Raw genomic sequence first — 26,906 nt, 5'->3', positions numbered from 1 at the left:
GTGCGTCAGCTATTCTCATCTCTGCTAGGCATTTAATACAAAGTACTGTTTTCACCCTTGACTAACCTAGAATGATTTCACCTGAGCTGAAGAAACTGGCTGAAGAGTAGAAGCAGTAGATAAGACCACCATTTCTTGCTGAATTTCAGGTGGTACGTAAAGTCACAGGTAATGTCTGCATGCATGGAAACTGCGTTCTGTATTTGACCGATGCATGGGATTTGCTTTTAAGCTTGCCATAGAAAATGCTTTCTTAGGAAGCATGAAAATGGTGTCTTATAGTCAGATTTGAAGCTGAATACAAGGCTCTGATTTTTAAACAAAATACTTTTAAAAGTATGCTGGAATCTCCAGAACTGGCTTACTGCTACGTAAGTATCATTAAATTTGCCTCTCTGGGCACTGTTTTCAAAAGTGCTGAGGGACATGGTTTAGTGGTAACTTGGCAGTGCTAGGTTAACGGTTGCACTTGATGATCTTAAAGGTCTCTTCCAATCAAACAACTCTATGATTCTAAGTGTGGGGCAGGTCTTCCCTTAGAGCACAAGGGGTGGTCAAAAGGGATTTAAGGGGAAGAGGGAGATCAGTCACAGGCTTCTGAATTGATTGCTCTTTTTCTCGAGGTTTAATGTGGTGATGTCAAACATTCCCCAAGATTTGAACGGATAGAGATGATCAAATCCATCTGCCAATGGATTTCACAGAATCACACACAACTGAGGTTGGAAGGGACGTCAGTGGTCATCTAGACCAACCTATCTGCTCAAGCCAGAACACCCAGAACCCATTGCCCAGGACTATGTCCAAAAGGGTTTTGAATATCTCCAAGGATGGAGACTGCACAACCTCCCTGGGCGAGCTGTGCCAGTGCTCAGTCACCCTCACAATAAAAAGTGTTCCCTGATCTTCAGAAGGAGCCTTCCATGTTTCAGTCTGTGCCCGTTGTCTCTGGTCCTGTCACTGGGCACCACTGAAAGGAGCCTGGCTCTGTCCTCTGCACCCTCCCTTCAGGTATTTATAGACGTTAATAAGATCCCCTGTGAGCCTTCTATTCTTCAGGCTGAACAGTCCCAGTTCCCTCAGCCTTTCCTCTTACGTGAGGTGCTCCAGTTCCTCAATCATCCCAACAGCCTCAGATGTCTGAAGAACTTTGCTGTAGCTCTCCAAAGATTCTGCAAAATGTATGTCTTGTTTTGTTATTAGTGCCACCATTTCTTCTAACCATCTCTGAGGTCACAGGTGCAAACACTTCAGTAGCAGAGTCAGGACTACATTCCACCAGCATCATAGGAACAGGCTGTTGAGTAAGATGCATCTTAATCTGCTGACTACATTGATTAAAACCATTACATAGGTAGATTTAGGCTAGAGCATTTTTATTTTATAGTGATAATCAATGTTTTGTGTGTTAACAGGTTATGACTGAGGGAAGCCATTAGCAGTAATATTGCCTCTATCAACCAAATACCTATTTCTCTGGGATGTTATCCGGAGAAGAGAACACAGGCTGGCTTCATAATGTCCTGGGGTTTGTGCAACCCGGGGACGGTTTGATGAGTTCCCTGGGGCAGAAAGCGAAAAGTGCACCCATGAGCACATTTTCCACAGAAACAGTAGGGCTCTTTGCCATTAATTCTGTATTTATGTCGCTGCTGTTTGGAACATATCTGCCTAATTGCATTTATGGTTGTACTCAGAGAAGGGGGGACAGGTGTTCTAGCAGTTTGGCTAAATGTTATATCACTTCAGGCTCTGACTGGAAAAATTAATAGTTTTCCAAGAACTGTGCCAGAGTCACGATTATCTTATTACTGAATATGCGTCCTGCTAATGGGATCCATCCTGTGATAACAGGACTGAGAGTTTGGAGACTGAGAGCACAGAGTCTTTAAAAATACACCCCATGTGGTTAGCTCTATCTGAGATTAATTGCAAAGACCAAACAACATTGCCACTAAAAGCCATCTCTTAAACACAGATACAGATTTTTTTCACAAGTAATTTATCTAATTACAATTCAGATTTTGAGCAGAACATGGACCTGTTGGAACGGGTCCATCGGAGGGCCATGAAAATGATCAGAGGGATGGAGCACCTCCCCTATAAAGACAGGCTGAGAGAGCTGGGGCTGTTCAGCCTGGAGAAGAGAAGGCTCCGGGGAGACCTCATAGCAGCCTTCCAATATCTGAAGGGAGCCTACAGGAGTGCCAGAGAGGGACTCTTTGTCAGGAAGTGTAGTGACAGGACAAGGGGTAATGGTTTTAAATTGGAAGAGGGGAGATTTAGATTAGATCTTAGGAAGAAATTCTTTACTGTGAGGGTGGTGAAGCACTGGAACAGGTTGCCCAGGGAAGTTGTGGATGCCCCATCCCTGGAAGTGTTTAAGGCCAGGCTGGATGGGGCTTTGAGCAACCTGCTCTAGTGGAGGTGTCCCTGCCCATGGCAGGGGGGTTGGAACTCGATGATCTTTAAGGTCCCTTCCAATTCTAACCATTCTATGATTCTATGATTTTCCCAAGGCAGATGGTGCCTGACCAGCCTGATTACCTTGAAGAATGAAAAGACAGGCTCTGTGGATGAGGAGAGAGAATGTTATTCACCTTGACTCCATCAAGGTTTTCAGCACAGTCTCCTAATGCATTTTTGCAGCCAAATTGATGTGAAGATTGAAAAAGGGGACTATAAGCTGGGTGGTGTATTTACTGGCCTGTTAGGCTCAAAGGGTGATGACATCAACAGTGCAAAGTCCATCTGGCAGCGAGTTACTAGCAGCATCCCACAGGCTCTTTGGTAGCAGCCTAGGCAACGGGACAGAATCCACCCTAAGCAAGTTGATGGAGGACACCAAGTTAGGTGAGAGCATTTGGCACATTGAAGGGAAGGGCTGCGAGACACACTAAGCCCCACAACCTTATGAGCTGGGGACTGACTGGCTGGGGGTCCTGATGGGCAGTGGACTAAGCATGAGTCGCACACTGGCGGCAATGAAGGCTAACAGCCGACTGGGCTGTATCGACACGAGCATAGCCTGCAGATGGAGCCAAGTGATTCTTCACCTTTATTCATTATATCACAATGGTGGTGTAATTACATCACCAGTTCACCACACTTTACTCATTACACCACACCTGGAACCCTGGTCCAGTTCTGGGGCCGCCAGTATAAGATATAGGTAAGCTTGAGTAAGATCAGCAGAAAGCCATGAAGATGCTTGGGGGCTAGAGCACCAGGGTTGTGAGGAGAGCCTGAGAGAACATGGATGCATTCGTGTCTAACCTGCTCTAGGTGAACCTGCTTTGGCAGGGCAGTGGGACTAGGTGATCTCCAAAGGTCCCTTCCAACCCCTACCATTCTGTGATTCTGTGTGAACCGGGCTTGTTCAGCCTGGGGAAGAGATGGTTTCAGGGGAACTTCATAGTCCATGGAGACACTCCGTGCACTGGAGAATACTATCAGACCTGCAAGGGACATCTTTGGATGAATGATAATTAGGTATAAAAGGGAGAAACAATACAAGGACGGTATTCCCATATTACAAGCCTATAAACAAAGTTTCCTTCAGTGTCTTTGGGGAAAAGTCTGTATTTTCTCACTGGACTAAAATAAGAGCAAACGTCAGGGTAAGAAAAATTTAAACTTGGAGGGATGAAAGACAAAAACTTAAAGTAAGCCAAAGATACTGTCCTGGTCCGAGGTCCTTGGAGAAGGAGGTGGGGGAGAGCATCTGTCATTCGTCTCAGTCATCAGTCTGGCCCAAACCATGACAGATACACTTTAAGTTTTGTTTTTTAAACTTTTTTACTGTTCTTTTTCATTTGGGCTTTCAGAAAAGATGGTTATTTAATAAAGAAAAACAGTTGCTTTATTGGGTACTTTGCAACTGGTACATTTTTAATACTTTAATACTAAACCTACGCTGCTTTACATGTACATTCATCTTAGGAAGTGCAAATACTTTAATACTAAACCTACGCTGCTTTACATGTACATTCATCTTAGGAAGTGCAAATACATCACTTTCATCAAGACTTTGATAAAGGCTAAAAAAATGCAAATATGCTTTGAACATGAAAATTTACCAGTTGAAATTGTATATGTATTAACCTATCTATTTCCAGTTTAAAAAATTGAAAAATGAAGGTAAAAGTATTGAAAGTAAGAAGTTAAACAATTGACTAAAATTAATACAGCTAGTGCAATGGCAGAAGAACCTGGTGGGGGGTTTTCTGGGTCGACCCAGATACTCTGCCCTGTCTGCAATGACATATTCTGAGATACGACAAAGGATCCGTCCAGGTGTCTTCAAAGTTACACAGCTCCTCAATGAGAAGAGTCCTATAGCCAGCTCCCATTTTCTGCACTTTCATCCGCAGCCTTTCTTTCCTCAACTTTCCCATTTGCATGGCTTGATTCTTCTAAAACTAGTACTAGATTTGACAGAGTTGTGTGAGGATCAAGCAGCTTCAGAAGAGGTATGTCCACCTTTCTCTCTCGAAAGACACGGTTCTGAATTGTCATAGCTAACATAGAGTCCATGCCCAATGATGAAAGCGGTGTATTCATGGTTAGTTCATCTGGGTTCAACCTGGTGAGGTCACTCACCAGTGAGGTGATATAGTCTTCAGATTTGATTAAGGCAGTATCCTGGACTTGAGTTTCCTCAGAAGTTTCAAGCTTATTCCTTAATTCTTCTGACATAAGTGATACAAAGCGGCTTTTAAGTGAAATAATCCGAGAAAAAACATGAGTCGATAAAGTCTGAAAGTTTAATTTGACGACAGCTTGCTGTGGCTTATTCAGAAGTAAGCTCTTCCTGAGATACTCATGAATTTCATCCACTTGCAGAATGTCTATGCCCTTGGATTCCAGAACGTTCTGAATATGGGTTTGATTGAGCAGTATGCCAAGGTTCAAAGCACCCCAGTTAATGGCTTGACCTGCAAGCCCACAGTTCCTCCTGTAGAGGCAGAAGACATCCAAGAAAGAGTTTGCAGCCGCGTAGTTTGCCTGGGTGGAATTTCCCAGAAAGGAAGTTACAGAGGAATAGCACACAAAGTAGTCAAGCTTCTGGCCTCTGGTAGCCCAATGAAGATTTAGGGTCCCTGCTACTTTGGGGCTCAGCACTTTCTGAAAGTCAGCCAAGGTCAGAGCTTCAACATGGCCATCATGTAAAACAACAGCACTTTGAAATACTCCTTTGACTGGACTCCCTGCAAAGATGTTTGCAATGGACTGGAAAGCTTTCTCTGCATCACTGGTTGAAGTAACATCACACTGCACAAACACTACTTTGCTCCCTTTATACCGCTGCTCCAAAGCCTTCATCTCGTCTTGCTTCTCTTTGCTTGGACTTTTCCTGGAGAGTATTGCAATACACCCTCCTCCATTCTCGGCGATGAATTTCACTGTTTCAAAGCCAAGTCCAGTGAGACCTCCGACCACTACGTAAACACCATTCTGCTTAAACAACTTCTGGGATTCATACAACGGTATATCTGAAAGCATAGTGACGTCCTTCTGCCTTCTCAGTACAGCAAGTGGGACAGATTTGCAGGTAAAATAAGACGTTACAGAGTTTATCCTTTCAAAGTTCTCGGTCTGCTGAAAAACAGAACCTGACAGACGCCTGAACCGTTTCATGTCCATGGAACTGATCCACGCATGCACAGTCTTTTGCAATTCCTTTAGAGATGCCTTCTGGAAAATGCTAGCAAGTGTAAGGATATGAAAGCTGACGTTTTCATCATCAATTCCAGTGACATTCTGGATACATTCGGACTGTCGATTGCCACACACTATCACCACATCTTTAAGAAAGGACATGTGGGCCAGATCCTCCTGGGACAGTCTGTTTAGTGGAGGAAGAACAACAAGGGCATTGCATGAGCTTATATACTGAAACTTATCAGGAGTAGGCCTCGCAAGAACTGTTCTCCAACCCATCTCTTCTGCTGCTGCAGAAAGAACATGGCACAAAACTGATGATGGCTCTGTAGAAATAATACCCAATGTTCTGCCATTTTTCCCCTTGGGTAACTTCTGATTGAAGATTTCCCATGCAAGGACAAAGTATGACATACAGGGGACGCTCTGAAAGCATGGGAACTTCTTTACATTGAAACAAGCTGTTCCTGGAATGCGAACTCTGGATGACGCAGCAGCTGGATAACATGAAACCACGTGATCTCCCACTTTAACTTTCTTCACATCATTGCCTGTTGCGGTTACTGTGCCACTGAAATCAAGAGCTAAAAGTCTGTGTTTGTCTACTGCTTGTGAATTCCAATAGAGCGTGTTACCAAAGTTACGACTAGACACACTAATGGGAAAATAATCTTCTGAGTGGAGACATATTTTATCCACTTGAATTTCAACGCTCTGTTTGTCAAGCTGAGTAGCAGTGCTGGTGGATAATTCAGCAGACAAGTCTTTTGCTGCGTACGGATCAGAAGTGTACAAAGTGAATTTTCCTGACTTCTGGAGAGATTTTACAGGTTGGCCATAATCTGCATCTACAAAAGGCGTGCGTCTGATTTCAGCCACATAAGTTCTTCCTTGGCTGATGCGAACTTCTGGATAGTCCACACTTTTGTGTTTCACAAGAACATCTGCTAGCGCTGAGACGTCCAGGGAACTGGAAGAGATGAGGTCAATAATCTGAAATGTGATTTCTGGAACTTCAGCGGCACAAGTTCTGGTCATGCCATGCAACGCAAACCCGCAGTTAATATGGTCTACATCTCTTTCTGTTGTTCTGTAGGTGATAACTCTGACTGAACAGCGGGACATTTTCTCTCTTAATGCCACAATAACTTGGCGATAGGCTTCACAACACTTTGCCAATTGGTCCACCACCTTCCTTGGGAAGTCTTCATTCAACTTCTGAATTCCCCACAGGAACAGAACTTCATCATAATCCTTAACCTCTGCTCTCATTTTATTCTGTGCGCCCCCTTCCAAAAGGGCTTCCCAGTCTTCATACATAACATATCTCGAATCAGGATGCAAGTATTTTTTGAGCTGCTCAGCTATCCCAAATTTGTCAGCAAGCACTAGGACTCTGGGAATAGTTCCCAGATATCCAGTCGTCTGTGAGACAGAGACTTCTTTCCACTTGTTTTCAAACATGAACTCATTGTCTCTGGAAGATGCTTGCTTCATGAAAGTGATGGCAACACGCTTGAGTTCAGCCAAAACAGAGCCGTGTTTGTCCATAAAGCACCCACAGACCTCTAGGCAATTCCCAATGGATTTGCTTGTTCTCATATATATCATCATTTCTTCCTCCAGCGGTCGAAGCACCACCAGGCTGCCTATCCCTGAAGGAAAGCCTGCTCTGGACTGGAACGTCCTTGAGGTCATGACAGCGGTCATCTGCAGAAAACAGTCGAGCAGCACGGGGTGGATGCAGTACTGGTGCATCTCTCTGACAGTCTCCTTGTTCACCTTTATGGTTGTAATAGCTTCCTTTAGTTCCTGGCAATAATGCACATCACTGACCTGCCTGAATATGGAACCATACTGAAAGCCAATCTGAGACAGTGCTTCATAAACCTCCTCTCTGCTAACCACTGACTTGCATCTGCGATAGATGTCTTCGAAGCAGATGGTGCTTTCTTCCACCGCAGCTTCAGGCCCTTTTGCAATGTGGCCTGCAGCATAAACTGCATTGGAGGAAGAGAGTATCTCGAAGGCTGTCACTGCTTTTTGTGGACTCAGTTTGATACTCAAGACTTGGGAACTCTGTGTGAGAACACATGGCGCAGAAAAACTGATACTCATCTGGCAATTACTCAGAGGCACTCGAGGTCTTGAGCTGTTCATCACAGAAGCCAGACCAAGTTCCACATAAAAAGCACCAGGGACTAAAGCCACACCATTGTTCTTGTGCTCATATAAGTACGATGTCGTGTCCTGAGACAGCAGGCAACCAAACTCCATGTTGTCACTGTTTATGCCATAAATCAAAGGATGACTGGAGCTGACATCTCTTTGATTTGCTTGTTGATGGATATCCAGACGGGCCATGAGTTTTTTGCGATCAAATTGATACCGCGGAATGGCCACTGGAATGCTTTGATACCCATTATAAAAACGCTGCCAGTTGGGATTATATCCCAGTTCAAACAGATTTCCTACCAGGGTGAAGAGTGTCTGATACTCTGCATCAGTTTGCAAAGAAGAGAACACCTTTGTGCCTTCTCCTAGAGTTTCCTTTATGCTTCGCTGCAATGCTCGGTGAGGACTTATTTCCACAAACACCACGTTTTCCCTGTCTCTAGCTGCAGTTTTGATGGCTTGAGTGAAAGCAACAGGCTCACGAATATGCCGGGCCCAGAAATTACCCTCAGCAAAGTCATTTTCAGAAGCAGCCGCCCCAGTCAGCGTTGAAATCACTTCAATTTCCCCTTTTTTTTTTTCTAAAGGTTTTATGCTCTCTTCCAACTCCCCAAGTATCATATCCATGCTGGGGCTGTGGTACGCAGCTGGGACATTTAAAACGTGAAGGAAGATGTTTCTCTGGCTGAAGGTTTGAGCTAAATCTCTCTGGGCAGCATCCACAGAGTCTGAATTCCCAGACAAGGTGCAGGACACTGGGCTGTTGAAGGCTGCAATGCACACCTTTCCTGAGTAGCGACGCAGACATTCAGCAATCTCTTGAACAGGGATGTTTCCAACCACCAACATTCTGCCTCCGGCAGGCTTTGCCTGCAGCCGGCTCCGGTGATAAATCACTTTGACCGCATCTGCCAGGGAAAGGTATCCAGCAAAATGCGCAGCAGCAACTTCCCCTACCGAGTGGCCAACAGTAGTGACTGGTTTAATGCCCCAGTGTTTCAGAAGGGAAGCTGTGGCAACCTGCAGGGTAAAAAGCAAGGGCTGGGATAGCTCTGGATTCAACAAATCCTTTGGGCTATGACCTCTTGCTGGCAGGAGGCTGATGGGAGCGTGTTTCTGAAAAAGTGCTTCTATTTCCTTACACTTCTCTCTGAACACCGGCTCTGAGCTCAGCAGTACCTCACTGAACTCCTTCAGCGTTACGCCGTTGCCACAGAACACAAACACCAGCTCTGGTTCCACCTTTGACGTGGCAAGTTCAGCGCTCGCTGCTGACATAACCTCTTGCTGCAAGTGTTGGAGAGAATTTGTGACAAATGCTTTCCGGTACCTATAGTTGGCGTGGCTTCTTCTGCAGGCAGACGTATAGGCCAGGCTTGGGAGAGTTACAGAGTTTCTTGTGCTCAGCTGGTCGGCTGTGTCGGCCATTGTCATCTGAAGGGACTTACTTGAGGCTGCCGACAGCAGAACTAATTCAAGGGGCCTCTTAAAGGCAGGAAGAGGCTCTACCTGCTTCATCTGCCTGACTACAACGTGAGCATTGGTTCCTCCAAATCCAAAGCAGTTGATGCCAGCTACTCTTCCATACTCACTGGATTCTTCCCAGGGCTCTACAGTTGTGGGAATTGCAAGGTTTAATTTCTCTGTGTCGATGCTGCTCATCTCCTTTGAGTAATGCAAGGAGGGAACAATCTTTCCGTGGTGCATCATGAGAAGCACTTTGATTAACCCTGCTGCTCCAGCAGCTGATTCAGTGTGGCCAATATTTCCTTTCACTGAGCCCACTTTCAAAATGGAAACTCGTGAAGACCTGTTTTTACAAATGACACTACTTAGGCTTTCAGCTTCAGTAGGATCTCCAGTGGCAGTTCCTGTGCCGTGTGCTTCAATGTACTGCACAACTGAGGGATCAACACGAGTTTCATAAATGCTGCGCAGTAACTTCTCTTGCTCTATTCGGGACGGTCTTGTGATCGGAGTAATGGACCTACCGTTCTGATTTACTGCACTGATGTTTATAACACCCCAAATTTTGCTGTAGTCTTCCTTTGCCTGTTTCATAAAAAGGCAAAATTATCTTTAATAATCTCATGCTTTCTCTGTATAGCAGAAAACACAACAAAACAACAAAACGAAGAACAGACCAAGTATAATACTAACTTTTAAATGTGTGATCCCTTCCCCACCGTAGGGGAAGTGCATAAATGCCTAATGCTTAATAAGTGCTTCACTGATCTTAAGCTTGAATTGGAAAATCTTTTCTGGAGTAATTACGAGAACTGGAGATACAAAATTCAGGAAAACAACCAGTCTTACTTTAGGCTGCTTCACAAGCAGTCTTACCTTTCTCAGTGGCTTGAGGAAAACAACCCCACAGCCTTCTCCTCTTCCATAGCCGTCTGCCTTTTTGGAGAAGGGTTTGCTCATTCCCTCGGGAGAGATCATTCTTGCTTTACTGAGAGATACAAAGGTGCGGGGATCTATTATGCAGTTCACTCCACCACAGATTGCTGCCTCACAATCTCCTGGAGTAAAATGGAAACATACTCATGTTGAGATGTCCAAAATGATAGACAGAAACAGTAGCAATCCTCATTTCGTTGTCCAGCTTCTCTTCAGTCCCATTACCTGATTTAATTGCTTGCAAGGCGTAGTGCAGAGCAAAAAGAAAAGATGAACACGCAGTGTCAATCGTCAGTGATGGTCCAGTCAGATTAAATGTAAATGAGACCCTGTTAGCAGCAATGCTCATTGCTGCTCCAGTACCATCGTAATGATTTATTTCATTCACTGCTCTGCTTGTTACAATTTCATAGTCTCGATTCATAAGACCTGCAAAAATATCAAACACGTGTCACATTAACTCAAGCAAACAAAAGGCATGTACAGCTTTAAACCTGATAGCATGTTTTGGGTTTCTATTTTAATAGAACAGAACAGAATAGTTCAGTTGGAAGGGAGCTACAATGATCCTCTTGTCCAACTGCCTGACCAATTCAGGGCTCACCAAAAGTTAAAGCCTGTTCTTAAGGGCATTGTCCAAATGCCTCTTACACACTGACAGGCTTGGGGCCTCCCTCATGGGAGCCTGTTCCAGTGTTTGATCACTCTCTCTATAAATAAATGCTTCCTAACACCAAGTCTGAACACAGCTTTGAACCATTTCCATACACCTTGTCACAGGATACCAGGGAGAAAAGCTCAGCACCTCCCTCTCCACTTCCCCTCCTCAGGAAGCTGTAGAGGGCAGTTTGCCCCTCAGTCTCCGTTTCTCCAAACTAGGCAGACCCAGAGTCCTTTGACGCTCCTCAAGGGACATGCCTTCCATCCCCTTCACCAGCTTTCCTGCCCTCCTCTGGACACCTCCTTTTCAAATTGTGAGGCCTAGAACTGCACAGAATGTTCAAGGCGAGGCTGCACCAATGCTAAATACAGCAGGATAATCACCCTTTTGACCAGCTGGTTAAACTGTATTTAATGCACCAGATCCCTGTCTGCAGCGCTGCTCTCCAGCCAGTCCTCTCCCCATTGAGACCTGTGTCCGGTGTTACTTCATCCCAGGTGCAGAATCCAGCATTTGCTCTTGTTAAATTTCGTGCCACTGAGGATTGCACAATGCTCCGATCTATTGAGATCCCTCTAGGCTTCTTGTCCCTTGAGAGGGTCAACAGCACCTCCAAATGTAGTATCATCAACAAACTTACTAATGGTGCATTCAACTCCTGCATCCAGATCATTGATAAAAATATTGAACAGAACTGGCCCTAGAATTGAGCCCTGAGGAACACTGCTGGTGAGTAGTCACCAGCCAGATGTAGCCCCATTCACTTCAACCCTTTGAGCCTTGCTGTTCAGCTAGTTCTACACCTTGTACCTGGTCATCTCACAGTTATACTTGTCCAGAAGGATGCCGTGAGGGACAAGATCAAAAGCCTTACTGAAATCCAGAAAAACTACATCCACTGCCTTCTCTTCATGCACTAGGGTGGATGAGGGTGACCTTATTCTAGAAGGATATCAGATTAAACAGAGCTTTCCTGTTGTGAACCCATGTTGACCGTGCCTGATGACTGCATTGTCCTTTAAATGTCTTTCAACGGCACACAGTATAATCTTCTCCGTAACTATTCCAGGTACTGAGGTAGGCAGTTGGACAAGTGCACCTTGGTAGCATACGAATAATTACATGAGGATTTCTGCTGGTTTGAAAGGATCTTAACCCCCACAACACCTTAACCAATGTTATACTGGGAAACAGTATACTGGAAACAAGTGTAGGCTTGGCTTGAGAGTACCACTCCTGGGAAGGGTTGGGTTAGGAAGACAGTTTAAGTGTCTCCTGATTTGGCTTCAGTGCCGGAAGACACTAAGAGGAGCACCTAAATTAGATATGTGAATTGTATCATGAACTTCTAGAGCAGCCTACTAACCCTTACCAAAAATAACCAGTAGTGTCATGGCACAGTAGCCTTAGATCTCCAGTGCTAGATATGGATGTAAAGTTTATGAAGGGGTGCTCCAATTTTTGTGAAGTTCAAACATACTTTCTTCACCATGAAATTTTCACCTTACCAATAAAAACACCTGTTTTGGTGCCACTGATAGCTTCTACGGGGACTCCTGCATCCTCCAGGGCTTTGTATGCGCATTCCACCAATAACTTCTGTTGTGGATCCATGCATTCAGCTTCCATATCATTAATCCCAAACAGGTGGTTGTCAAATGAATTAAATCTAAAATACACAGACCAGAAAATGGTACAATACTTCAAGACTCAAAGTACACATTTTTTGCAATTTCATGGAAAGCAAAGCAGTAACTGCTGTTTAGGCCACAGTTCCCATTTAGGAAATTCAGAAGAAAATGTTCATAGGCCAAAGATGTTTTATGTCCCACCACAAATATGTATTTTGATCAACAATTCTGCATTTCAGAGTTATGAGCCCACTCCTAGAAATTTTTATTCACGTGGTTATCCCACTAGTACCAACAGGACTCCTCAGATTATGAAAATTTACAGAATGAGGCTCCCTCTGCTGTAAGGTGATATTAGCCAACAAGTTTTAAACATATTGTCTTCTAAATTACTTAAGGCAATACAGACAGATGCTTTACTATTTAAAACCAGTAAGTAGAGGATCATCTCAGATGTTTCCAAGAGATACCCATACTTCTCTAGTAATAAAGTCAAAATATTTCATATGTGTGTGTGTTTATCTTTAAAAAGTCTCGAAAGTAGGCCCACGCTTACAAAGAACCAATCCCAGGCTTAATCTTGTATCCCAAGATCAGATTTGTATTGGCCTTCTATCCTTTCTTGATTTCAGTGGGGAATTCAGTATCTAACATTATTTGCTCATCGGTGTCACACACGACAAATTCCTGCAGTTTGACAACCGCATGTTCATCATGTGAGATAGAAGAAAACCGGTTCCCAGGTCCCATTTACAAGCTCTCCCTGTGCCTTGCACCCTCTGAAAGGCTGGAGGCGTTAGTCTAAATGCCAGAAAAATCAGTGGCACCCCATAGTAACAGACTCACTCTTTGAGAAGAGCAGCTCGCGTTGTACATATTTTTCCTGGCTTGTTATCATCTGGATCATACCACTCTTCGGCATCGAATCTCTCAGGAGGGATATCTACTGTGCAGTTTATGCCTTCCTCCAGGACTTTCCAGAAATTGTCAATTCCATCACCTGTTGTACAAACGTTTTGAAGTAGATTAAATTATGTGCTCCCCCTCCCCATGCACACTCAGTTACAAGGAACTCCCACGAATACATCTAGGTTGCTCAAGTAGAATCACCAGAGAAAGAAATGGTCATTCTTTGGTGAGAGGAAAACGGAACGGCATGACAGACCCCTTCACTGCTTGCCTAAAAGCAAAGGAACCCCACAAAATCCTTAACTTTCTGCTGTCTCCATTTCCCTACCGTGTCACTGCATCTACTATATACGTGCATCATGTCCTTAATGACCACACGGGTACGATGAGGTCTTTCTGTATCTGTGCAGCACCACTCTCAGGCAGCTCCACTGCCAGCAAAAGGTCATCTCTGGACATTAGCTCTTTGAAGACAGACTGAGTCTACAAATACCAGGAAAATGCCAGAGGCGTTATCCTGTCTCCCTAACACTAGAAGGGCACCTAAATCAAACATAAAAGTATGTGTTGTGCATATTCAATGCTGACAGTGCCAAAGACCTCACTACTGGATTCTGAGGAACCCTGTCCTCCCTGGTTGAGATCCAGAGATTCAGCTCCAGGCACTGACGTGTCTAGGTCCTCTTCTTAGCCCTGAAAGCAATGAGCATGGCATCCACACAGTGGCCCACCTCTCTCCTCCTCCCAGCTTCCACTTCACCCAAGCAGCAGCAGCCCCACTCACTCTGGAAACAGTCCCTTGCTAAACTAGTACTTAATGGTTAGGCCAGAGACCGCTGCTGTGTATTTACTGCACTTGTCTAGATTCAGAACCACACATGTAATTACTGATGGACCATATACACCTATTGAATCTTGTACAAAATGAAGCCAGGAACTGAAATGTGCTGAGGCCCAAGAATCCCTTTAGGGTTGAACTTCAGCTTGCAAGGACAGAACTGTATTCCACTCCCTAGGTTATTTCTGGATTTTTAAAATCTGGATCTATCTAATGTAAAGAGCACGGAGAGTTCCACAGCAGCAGCCAGAACCTAGAAATCTCTCACAGCGATCTGAACTTCTCCACCCATCTAATCTCAGTCAAGCATCTAACCTCAGAATAAAAAGTCATCTGTCACTGTCATAGGGCCTGAGTGTATCTAAGATTGTGAATATGAGACTCCTGTAATACAGGCTGCCGTCTTTTATTACAGTAGGTAATGTCAGTCCTTATCTGAATTCAGCTTCCCATCTTGTACAAGAGGCAGTATTTAGGTTTGTATTTGTAAGAGGCACAACCTGACTAGAGACAGAGCTGTGCTTATCTAGCTCTGCTCTCTTCTCACACCTTTCCAAGTGAATACTCTAATATAAAGGAGGAAGCTTTCTTTTAGGGAGAGCCAGCCTACTCATAAAACAGGCAGAGCTGGTGATATTGTCAGCCCTCGATCTGTCCTGTCCCCATGGACGCATAGTCCTGCAACAGCGCACAGCCATCCAGCCAGTGCACGTGCAGACAGCTCAGATCATCCCACACCCATCCACTTCACGTAGATCAGTTTCACGTGTGCAGCTCAATGCCCTGCTCACAGACAGCACTGCAGGTCTCTCCATCAGAGGACAAATTTGAAACAATTTGTTTCCACCACAGCGTGACCTTTTAAAAAGATCCTACAAATAGCAAAGCAATGAATTCCACAAAAGTAAGGGAGGAACATGTTGTTTTCCTCCATTTCAACATTAATAAATGATAATAAATCAATGACCACTGGGCAGCCTGCTTTGCTTTTACCCAAAACTTACCTCCAGGAAAGTTGCATCCTATTCCCACAATAGCAATTTCATCCGCAGTCTCCATCTCCATCTCCTGGGCTGTACAATACAGGTAGAAGTGTCAGCCAGCTCAAACAATTACGCATTTAGCATTAAATAAATATTAGGTTAAAAGGTGAACTTCCCACAAACGCATATACTTGTTCAGAGCTTGATTAATCTTGAATGATCTACTTCTGGTTGGGATGAGAAATGACACTCCTCACAGGTGACCAGAGCTGTGTGCTATTTTTCTTTTCGCCTCTACTTTAGAGGAAAATCTCCGACTAATTCCCCAGACTCCCTCATTCACAGACACTTCCATTTTTTTCTGTTAACCTCTGCTACTCCTGCCACCAGCTGATCTGCGCTTGAGCCTCTCCCAAGATCAGTCCTGCTTTGCTTCTCCTGTACAGAAGTGAATTGTGCATTGACCAAGGCACACTTTCAGCTCTGTCTTCTCTATCCATAAAGCAGACCTCCCAAACAGAGTTTGCAAATTACCTGTAAACAGGCAACAGACAATCAAGTAACTGAAGGAACAAAAGAAGTGTCTTTCACAGGCTGGGGAAGTGCCTGGAAAGAAAAACCTTATTCAAAGCTCTGCTTTGCTGGATCCCAAGGCTGCTTAGCTTTTGTCTAAATCAGAGGTTAACCCTCACACACCGCGCTCAAAGCCACCAAAAAGCTACAAGATCTCTGTCTTCCTGACAGCGTGCAGTGTCTCCAGACAGCCCCGCTACAGCCATACAAATAACTGGCCATTCACCTCATTGGAGCTTCACAGGGAAAGTTTTTTGTTGTGAAGCAACTCAGAAAAAAACCAACTTCATTTTTTCAACAAATCAGATCGCAGAACAAGTAATTGTTTGGGATGAAATTAAATACCTCAGTACAGAATTTAAAGCTGATTTTTTTCTCTTTAATTCTAGGAAGGGAACTGGTGAGACAAAAATCAGTTCAATTCAATTAATTGAAACCCACTAGGATGCCCACCTCAGAACTCTCCAGTCCTCCTGGACTTGCTTCAACCCACAAAGAGGAGAAGATTCATGTTGAAAGGGATTTGGGGGATTCTTGGCACTGGTGATAGATTCTCATCTCAGTGATATCACAGCAGGTCCCAAAGAGCCCTTCTCAGTTATTGACTGATGGCAGTTAAGCAGAGATGAGGCTGTTTTGCAGCCCCACACATCATTCATAGTTACCATTTCTTGGAGGTTTGCTTTGAAACGTGAAACTAAAAACGACTGCTCAGATTCACACGTTGAAAAATTTACTTCGCGGTTCCATTAACTAAGATAGAGAAAGTTAAAAAATAGGCAGACCAGCAAAAATAAGGAGACCAGAATCTGGCTTTCTAGGAATAAAGTCTATTTTACCAATAATATAAATTCAAAAATGCTATAAAAATTGATTTCTTTCAGTTCTTTCAAAGTTGTCTATAATCTCTATGTTTTCTTTCTATTTCATGTTTTAATTTCTTGATATCCTAAAACTGCAAAGCCCAGCATAGATACTCTTATCACAAAGGTACTTTTAAGCATTGTTCCTAAGTTAACACTTAAATAGCATATAATAAAAAAATAAGGACCTTCCAATTATAACATAAAATACATCTTTGGCATCTATAGAGTTATCTGGTGAGCTATGTAACTCTTACCTTATACCATCCCAGTGGGGTGTACTAATAGGCTGAGTGTTTGGAAGTCGTTTATATAGGATTCCGTGAGGTTTCTTACTCAAATACGCATGCTAAAAAGTGACGAAAACATTAACCCCTTTCAAAGAGCAGAAAACAAATGAGTCATGTGATAAGTCAGTGACCCCTAATAAAGTTCAAAATTACTTCCCCGTAGTAGTAAATTCTGATGAAATCAGGTCTTGCAGCAGGAAAAGATTAAAATCTCTGTCTTATCTAACTGACTACAGTCAGCAAATCAATAAATTAGAGACATAGAGTCATTTATGTTGGAAAAGACCTTTAAGATCATCAAGTCCAACCATGAACCTCGCACTGCCAAGTATGCCACTTAAACCATGTATCTCAGCACCCCGTCCTCCCATGTTTGAAATACCTCCAGTGACATTGACTCAGTCATGTCCCTGGGCAGCTTGTCCCAATGCTTGACAACCCTGACAGTGAAGAATTTTTTCCTAATATCCAATCTAAACTTCCCATGGCACAACTTGAGGCTCTTTCCTCTTCTCATAGAAACATGGAATCATATCACTTGCTACTTGGGAGAGAGACAGATCCCTACCTCGCTACAACCTCCTTTCAGGTGGTTGTAGAGAGCCATAAGGTCTCCCCTCAGCCTCCTTTTCTCCAGGCTGAACAACCAGCACTTGGCCTTGTTGAACCTCATACCACTGGCCTTGCCCCATCGATCCGGCCTGTCCAGCTCCCTCTGTAGAGCCTTCCCACCCTCCGGCAGATCAACACTCCCCCCCCAACTTGGTGTCGGCTGCAAACTGACTGAGGGTGCACTCTACTCCTTGTCCCGATCGGTGCTAAAGATATTGAACAGAACTGGCCCCAATACAGAGCCCTGGGGAACGTCACTTGTGAGTGGCCTCCAACTGGATTTAACTCCATTCACAAATCTTTGGGACCGGTCACGCAGCCAGTTTTTTACCCAGCAAAGAGTACGCCCATCCAAGCCATGGGCAGCCTGTTTCTCCAGGAGAATGCTGTGGGAAACGGTGTCAAAGGCCTTACTAAACTCCGGGTAGGCAACACCAACAGCCTTTCCCTCATCCACTAAGTGGGTCACCGTGTCATAGAAGGAGATCAGGTTAGTTAAGCAGGACCTGCCTTTCATAAACACGTGCTCCTTGATCACCTAGTTGTCCTGTATGTGCCACTTGATGGCACTCAAAATGGTCTGCTCCATAACCTTCCCCGGCACCGAGATCAGACTGACAGGCCTGTAATTCTCCAGATCCTTCTTCCAGCCCTTCTTGTAGACGGGCATCATATTTGCTAACCTCCAGTCAACTGGGACCCCACCAGTTACTCAGGACTGCTGATAAATGATGGAAAGTGGCTTGGTGAGCACTTCTGCCAGCTCCCTCAGTACCCTTGGGTGGATCCCACCCGGTCCCCAGACTTGTGCGTGTCTAAATGGTGTAGCAGGTTGCTAACCATTTCCCTTGGATTATGGGGGCTTCATTCTGCTCCTCGCCCCTGTCTACTAGTTCAGGGGCCTGGGTACCTGGAGAACAACTGGTCTTAGTATTAGAGACTGAGGCAAAGGCACCATTAAGTACCTCAGCCTTTTCCTCATCCCTATGTTTCCCCCTGCGTGCAATAAAGGATGGAGATTCTCCTTAGCACTCCTTTTTGTTGCTAATGTATTTATAATACATTTTTATTGTCTTTTACAGCAGTAGCCAGATTCGGTTCTAGTTGGGCTCTGGCCCTTCTAATTTTCCCCTGCATAACCTCATGACATCTTTGTAGTCCTCCTGGTTGCCTACCTCTTCTTCCAAAAGTCATAAACTCTCCTTTTTTTCCCCAAGTTCCAGCCAAAACTCTTTGTTCAGCTAGGCTGGTCTTTCTCGCTGGCTTGCTTTTTGGCACCTGGGGATGGCCTTCTCCTGTGCTTTCAAGATTTCGTTCTTGAAGAATGTCCAGCCTGGACTGCCTCGCAACAAACTCTCTCAAACAGTCTCCTGAACAAGCCAAAATCTGCCCTCCGGATGTCCAAAGGGAGAGCTCTGCTGAACCTTCTCCTTACTTCTTCAAGAATCAAAAACTCTATCATTTTGTGGTCGCTATTCCCAAGACAGCTTCCAACTGTCACATCACCCATCCAGTCCTTCTCTGTTCACAAATAACAGTTCCAGTGAGGCTCACTCAGCAGCTGTGTCAGGAAGTTATCTTCCATACATTCCAGGAACCTCCTAGACTGTTGTCTGTTGTATTGTATTTTCAGCAGACACCTGGTAAGTTGAAAAGGGCTAGCAACTGGGAGACTTCTCCCAGCTGCTTATAGAATATTTTGTCAGACTTTTCATCCTGGTTGGGTGGTCTATAACAGAGTCTCTCTCCATGATATCTGCCTTGTTGGCCTTTCCCCTGGCTCTTACCCGTAAACACTCAACCCTACAGTCACCATCATTAAGCTCTAGACAATCAAACCACATCCTAATATACAGGGCTACCCCACTGCCTCTCCTTCCTTGCCTGTCCTTTCTGAACAGCCTGTAGCCATCGATGGCCACAATACAGTCATGGGATTTGTCCCACCATGTTTCCATGATGCAACTATCTCTTAGTTTTCCTGCTGCACAATGATTTCCAGCTCCTCCTTTTTGTTGCCCATGCTGTGTACATTGATGCAGAGGCAAATATTACCTGTTAATATTACTGTTAATATTAACTATTTCACAGAATCACAGAATCACAGAATCACCTAGGTTGGAAGGGACCTTTTAAGATCATCTAGTCCAACCGATGAAAAAAAAAAAAAAAAAAAAAAACACCACAAAAAAAAACAAAAAACACACAACACCCACAAACAAACCACACACACCACCACACCACCCAACACTAATCCATATTCCCAAGCACCATGTCAACTCCTCTCTTGAATACCTCCAGGGATGGTGCCTCAGCCACCTCCCTGGGCAGCCCATTCCAATGCCTGACAACCCTTTCAGTAAAGAAATATTTCCTAATATCTAACCTGAACTTCCCCTGGCGTAACTTGAGGCCATTGCCTCTTGTCCTATCATCTGTAACTTGGGAGAAGAGACCGACCCCCGCCTCTCTACAGCCTCCTTTCAGGTAGTTGTAGAGAGCAATAAGGTCTCCCCTCAGTCTCCTCTTCCCCAGGCTGAACAACCCCAGCTCCCTCAGCCTCTCCTCGTAAGACTTGTGCTCCAGACCCCTCACCAGCTTCGTTGCCCTTCTCTGGACCTGCTCCAGCACCTCAATGTCTTTCCTGTGGTAGGGGGCCCAAAGCTGGACGCATTACTCGAGGTGGGGTCTCACCAGTGCCGAGTACAGGGGGACGATCCCCTCTTGGGTCCTACTCACTACACTGTTCTTGATACAGGCCAGGATGCTGTTGGCCTTTTTGGCCACCTGGGCACACTGCTGGCTCATGTTCAGCTGACAGTCGACCAACACCCCCAGGTCCTTTTCTGCCAGGCAGCTCTCCAGCCATTCTTCCCCAAGCCTGTAGTGCTGCCTGGGGTTGTTGTGACCCAAGTGCAGGACCCGGCACTTGGCCTTATTGAACCTCATTCCGTTGGTCTCAGCCCATCCAGCCAGCCTGTCTAGGTCCCTCTGCAAAGCCTCTCTACCCTCCAGCAGATCAACACTCCCACCCAACTTGGTGTCGTCTGCAAACTTACTGAGGGTGCACTCGATCCCCTCGTCCAGATCATTGATAAAGATGTTGAAGAGAACCGGCCCCAGTACCGAGCCTTGTGGGACACCACTCGTGACTGGTCGCCAACTGGACTTCATTCCATTCACCACCACTCTCTGGGCCCGGCCCTCCAGCCAGTTTTTTACCCAGCAGAGAGTATACCCATCTAAGCCATTTCGAATGCTCCTGTGAGACAGTTATTTTGCAAACAGGAACTATACAAAATCCATCCATTCTCAGTGTACTTACACACAAAACAAAGTTGATGATACTGAAATATACCTAGAAAATGTACTTCCTCTCCTAAAGAGAAAAGAAAACACATAGAAAATCAGAAAGAAATCCTTGATTTGAAGCATACAAGTATCTGTTACTGCTTAGATAGAAGGAGGGTTTTAGGAGTTGGGAGGCAGTAAATATTGGCAAAAAGGGAGATAAAAACAAACAGAAGATCAAACACTGAGATTTGTAAAGTGGCTTTGTGCTCGATGTGGTCATTCTATCCGCTGATGTACTGTGCTGAGCTGAAAACCCTGTGCTTGTGCCAAACACATAACCTACACATTATAGGCAACACTCAGTTATTATGACAAGTTGTGACAGGAGACAGAGCTGCACCACAATATTTCCAATACTCTTCTGCATATTAATTGAGGCTAAAAAGGAGCAGTGGGCACAAGAGACCCCGAAAGACCTCGGGTTTGAAATCCAATACTCCCTAGGGATCTTCTTTAACCCGAGTTTGAAAATAAATGCTGCAGAGGATAAGTTCAAATGGGGGTTCAACTCAGTGCTCTCACAGTCACAGGAATTCAAGAAGCTGAAATTCTCTACAGGCTTCTGATACACTGTACATAAAGCAGGTTACTTGGGAACTGACATACTGCATACATGAGGGCTCCCCGAAACAGTTTAAAACCTCATGGTGATCAAAATACATAGGCATAGACACAGATAGAGAAACACAAGCAGAATTCCATGTGTGCATCAGCAACAGGAGAAGATATTACTCTGATACGTGCAACCATAATATATAAAGATAAACGCCAGGAGGGCCTGGATTGATGTGAGAAGGAGATACCTTCCCGAACATCCTGTTGGCACAGAAACACTGGTGCAGAAGGGCAATGATTACATTGGGTGTGTGTTCGGCAGAAATTTTCCACCTTAAGGAAGTAAAAAATTTCCTTCCTATAAATGAGGTGAGGGGACGTACGAAAGGTCATCCCTTCCATAGATAATGGAATAAATGCTCAAGTTAGCCCTTTTGATATCTTTGTTGTCTATCTGAGCCCTGCTGAATCAAAGTCTAGTTTGTGCTCAGATCAGTATTCTCTGATACATAAATATTCAAAATAATAAGTTAGTGTTTCAAAACCCTAAAAAACCTACATACAAAGCCCAAACAGACATTGGCTGATCAAAGCAAGAGTTAGAGAGAGGCGCTGCAGTTCTCGTCTGCAGTTTTTCCCCATAAATAACATGCACCTACTGTTCCTGAAGATCTTCAAGACCTGACTGACCATTTTATGAGGAAGCTTATAAGCATGCATGTCGTAAGACAAGCAGCCTGCAAAGATAACATACTCCTTATTAATAAGACATTGATTAAAGAGGCAAACTTTTTACGATTCTCATGGAAGTAAGTTGGGCAATTATTAAGGTGAATTAAGGACAGTGAAATTTTATGGAATATAAATTACTTATAAGGAAGTGCAAGTACCAAAGTTGATGAGGCTCTTTAGCAGCCTCATGTTACATTGGACTATAGTGTTTAAAAGTATAATTTAGATCAGTCTTCAAGGAAAACCTAATGATTCTGAAATCACACTGGAGACAGGAATTTCTCTTTATGTCAGCTTAAAAAGAAATATTGCCAGAGCTAAAGTATAAAATCTGGCAGTTCATCTTGCCTTTCTGGCATCTATACCTATATAGGTATAGATATACCCATATATACCTATATATACATATATTCCTATCTGTACCTGTACTGATAAGCTGAAATTCTGTCCATCACTATAATGGACAACAGAAACAGCATATCACCCAGACAGCTAAAACACTTAGGCAACTTAATTCTTCCTAAAAATAAGAAAGGATACTCAAATGAGCATAGAAATTCCTGAAGAGCCTCGCACCAAGATGGCCTCAGAACATGCCTCACACATTCTGACAGCTCAGAGACATCATGCAAGGTAGTGGACAGCTTTCTGCACAACAGCTGCCCCTGTGTCGATGTTGTTCCTTCCTACATAATGCCTAAGGGTACCATATTCACAGCAAATACCAGTCTCATCATCAAGCAGAGGAGCAGCAGCCACTCATCCTGCCAGCTCTCAGCAGATGGCAATTTCACAGTCACCATGAACTCCCAAAGTGAGGAAGAGCAGATCTTCAATATCAATAAGCACCTGTTAGTTCCGGGACGTGGTGCCAGAATAACTGCTCACTTTTCTTTGGAATCATATGTTCTAAACAGATAAGCCACCCTGGGCGATACCGGGAATTCACCTCCCATCTGGCTGTCCTCACCACAAGGCCACCCCATATCATTTCTTTGCAGGTGTTTTCCTGAAACGTGATTCTTCATTGCACACTGGGTGGTGAGGGCTCAAAGGGGGCACATCTCCCAACTGATAGCCCACAGTTTTACAATCAGACTGCTTGCTTGCGATACAGGGGTTTGAAGCGATGCATTTCCCACATCATCCGCAGTCATGTCACCTCAGGGCCACAGGCTGTCACTCCCTAGCACAGGTAGCAAAGTCCTCTTGTTCCACCCAGGCATGTATACAGAGAGGTGTAGTAGCTAGGCAGCCCACAGAGCACTCCTGCCTCATCGACATGGAGGGAAAGGAAAAGGCAGGACAGGATAGGAGAGGAGACAACTTCCCTGTCACTGTCTGTCGGGTACTATGGTGGGCACTGTAAAGAACAGGTTAGTCAAATTTCCTTGAGAAATGGCACAGCCGTACCTGATGCTTCATTATGTTGGAAGGAATGGGATAAAAGACTTCTTGATGCCATTTTCCAGAGTCCAGCGCATCTCACACAATTGGCAAAGCACTTTCCATGAGCGGTCTGGACACAGAAATGCCCATCTGTCCTGAGTGGCAAAAATAGGCCAGTTTTGCCATTGTTTGACATGTAACAGTCTATTAATTACTAATTCTGGGATCAAGGAAGACTGAAAACAATCCACCAACCCTTAGGAAAAAAATAACTGCTTCCCTCCAGACATCTCTTTTGCCCTTTTTGCTCTTCAGTTCCCTCACCACAGCCATGCTCAGCCCCTTTAGTGGGGCAGCTGGTGGTGCAGGAGACTGGGGCCAGGTCGTCCATGGTGGTTCTGTCACCTGCAGCAGCCCCTTTTGGGCTGAACCTCTCAGCTCCTGCCAAGCAGCTCCTTGGCTCCAGCCCCAGCACAGGTGTGGTCTTCTCTCTTTCCTCCCTCCTGCTCCAGCCTGGTCTATTTTCCTGTTCCTCTTCCTGCTCTGGCCTTGTTCCTCCTTTATTGCATGCAGGGGGAAACATAGGGATGAGGAAAAGGCTGAGGTACTTAATGCTGCCTTTGCCTCAGTCTCTAATACTAAGACCAGTTGTTCTCCAGGTACCCAGGCCCCTGAACTAGTAGACAGGGGCGAGGAGCAGAATGAAGCCCCCATAATCCAAGGGAAATGGTTAGCAACCTGCTACACCATTTAGACACGCACAAGTCTGGGGACCGGGTGGGATCCACCCAAGGGTACTGAGGGAGCTGGCAGAAGTGCTCACCAAGCCACTTTCCATCATTTATCAGCAGTCCTGGGTAACTGGTGGGGTCCCAGTTGACTGGAGGTTAGCAAATATGATGCCCGTCTACAAGAAGGGCTGGAAGAAGGATCTGGAGAATTACAGGCCTGTCAGTCTGATCTCGGTGCCGGGGAAGGTTATGGAGCAGACCATTTTGAGTGCCATCAAGTGGCACATACAGGACAACTAGGTGATCAAGGAGCACGTGTTTATGAAAGGCAGGTCCTGCTTAACTAACCTGATCTCCTTCTATGACACGGTGACCCACTTAGTGGATGAGGGAAAGGCTGTTGGTGTTGTCTATTCGGAGTTTAGTAAGGCCTTTGACACCGTTTCCCACAGCATTCTCCTGGAGAAACAGGCTGCCCATGGCTTGGATGGGCGTACTCTTTGCTGGGTAAAAAACTGGCTGCGTGACCGGTCCCAAAGATTTGTGAATGGAGTTAAATCCAGTTGGAGGCCACTCACAAGTGACGTTCCCCAGGGCTCTGTATTGGGGCCAGTTCTGTTCAATATCTTTAGCACCGATCGGGACAAGGAGTAGAGTGCACCCTCAGTCAGTTTGCAGCCGACACCAAGTTGGGGGGGGAGTGTTGATCTGCCGGAGGGTGGGAAGGCTCTACAGAGGGAGCTGGACAGGCCGGATCGATGGGGCAAGGCCAGTGGTATGAGGTTCAACAAGGCCAAGTGCTGGTTGTTCAGCCTGGAGAAAAGGAGGCTGAGGGGAGACCTTATGGCTCTCTACAACCACCTGAAAGGAGGTTGTAGCGAGGTAGGGATCTGTCTCTCTCCCAAGTAGCAAGTGATATGATTCCATGTTTCTATGAGAAGAGGAAAGAGCCTCAAGTTGTGCCATGGGAAGTTTAGATTGGATATTAGGAAAAAATTCTTCACTGTCAGGGTTGTCAAGCATTGGGACAAGCTGCCCAGGGACATGACTGAGTCAACGTCACTGGAGGTATTTCAGAGACAGGTAGACAGGATGCTGAGGGACATGGTTTAAGTGGCATACTTGGCAGTGCGAGGTTCATGGTTGGACTTGATGATCTTAAAGGTCTTCTCCAATGTAAATGATTCTATGATCTGTAGAGCCTGTCTGGCTGTTTTATGGTCACAGGTGGCAAGGCTGTCTCCTTAGGATGAGAGAGAAGAAATGCATGCAAGATTTCTTTGCAAGTAATGGCAGGAGAGGAGAGAGTTCCTTCTTTCAAAAAGGGCAAGAAGAATTGCCTGTCTGTAACGCATTAGCTAACTGACTAGATGACACCGAGTGTAAAATATGGTTCCCTTTCTCTTAAAATAACATAGTTGCAAAGTTGTGTGATACTGTGTTCAGTTAAAGCTTTGCAATGCTATTCTAGCAAAATAAGTTACAGATTTGCTCGGATAAAGGGGAAGCGTCAAGACTCTGTGCCTCTGAGCACAATGGATAAAGAAGCTACACTAGAATAAGCTGGTTTTGTAGTATTGTGCAGACAAGAACTTTTGAAACCAAGCAAAAAGAATAAGTTGAGTTCAACCAGCAGACACGGTGAGGAAGACTGTCGATGACCACCAGAGGACCCTGAAACACCACCAAAGGACATAAATGCGCCTGCGTCAAAGGCATTTACATATATTAATGAGCTCTAAGAAAAGTATGAATATGTTAATAATTTCTCAGAAATCTAATGGATATGTATATTTTGATCACATATAATGTCTGTAAGCAAGCAATTCGGCGCGCATGCATTAGGAGGAGCGATCCCCTGTGTGCCGCAATAAAGAGTGCCTGCTTTCTGAAACTCCAAATTGAGTCTTACGGAGTTCCTATTTTGCCAACTTATGGTATCATAGACACCTCTGCAGAAGTGTCCCATCTGAGCTTAATCTTCTCCTCAGACAGAAGGCACTCAAGTCACTGTCACCAGTGTAAAGAACACCACGCTGCAGGGTGTTTTTTGGACTTGGGAAGATGCTTTCTATTGCTGTTACTGCACAAAGTTCCAGTGTACCGCACTGCTGAGATTTCTGTGGCTTGCCCATTGCAATCACTAAACCTTGTTTCAATGTCTTTCATTTCTCCAGCTCTCACTCCCGTTTTGTAAAGCTGTTTACCGAGACAGCAAGCACGGCAAGCTGTCCATCACCATTTTCTATGTTTTGCTGCCAGCCAGAAGAATAATCCTTAGTGTCAAAGTAATGATTGCAGCAGATTCAGGAAAAGCAGGAAAGAAATAGTCTAGGTTGACTAATCGCTGGTACCAAAACTGGGAGCTGCCTGCATGCTCCTCTGTTGCCGTGAGCTCGCTGAGGTTATCCTGTGGCCAAGGGATGGTGCCGCACAGCACAGCCCAAGGGCCACCCTGGGCACACAGCACAGCACCAACTCACTGCTATGTGATCTCTTAACTCCTTGAAGGGCAGTAGTCTCCTGCTCAGGATCACTACACC

General features: G+C 44.9%; 1 protein-coding gene across 1 annotated transcript; it reads right to left on the bottom strand.

Moving 5' to 3' along the window:
• Window positions 1-4,335: 4,335 nt before the first annotated feature.
• On the bottom strand, window positions 4,336-15,401 carry LOC141471211 (phthioceranic/hydroxyphthioceranic acid synthase-like). Its single transcript, XM_074157632.1, is given in 7 exon segments — window positions 4,336-9,891; window positions 10,183-10,364; window positions 10,468-10,671; window positions 12,412-12,572; window positions 13,381-13,534; window positions 15,286-15,367; window positions 15,369-15,401. Coding segments are annotated over 7 exon segments (6,372 nt in total).
• Between the last annotated feature and the right edge of the window lie 11,505 nt (window positions 15,402-26,906).

Source organism: Numenius arquata, chromosome 12 (genome assembly GCF_964106895.1).
Source record: "Numenius arquata chromosome 12, bNumArq3.hap1.1, whole genome shotgun sequence".
NCBI classification, from domain to species: Eukaryota; Metazoa; Chordata; class Aves; order Charadriiformes; family Scolopacidae; genus Numenius; species Numenius arquata.
The sequence above is the reverse complement of the archived record's forward strand: the minus strand, read 5'-3'. Positions and strand labels throughout refer to the sequence as shown.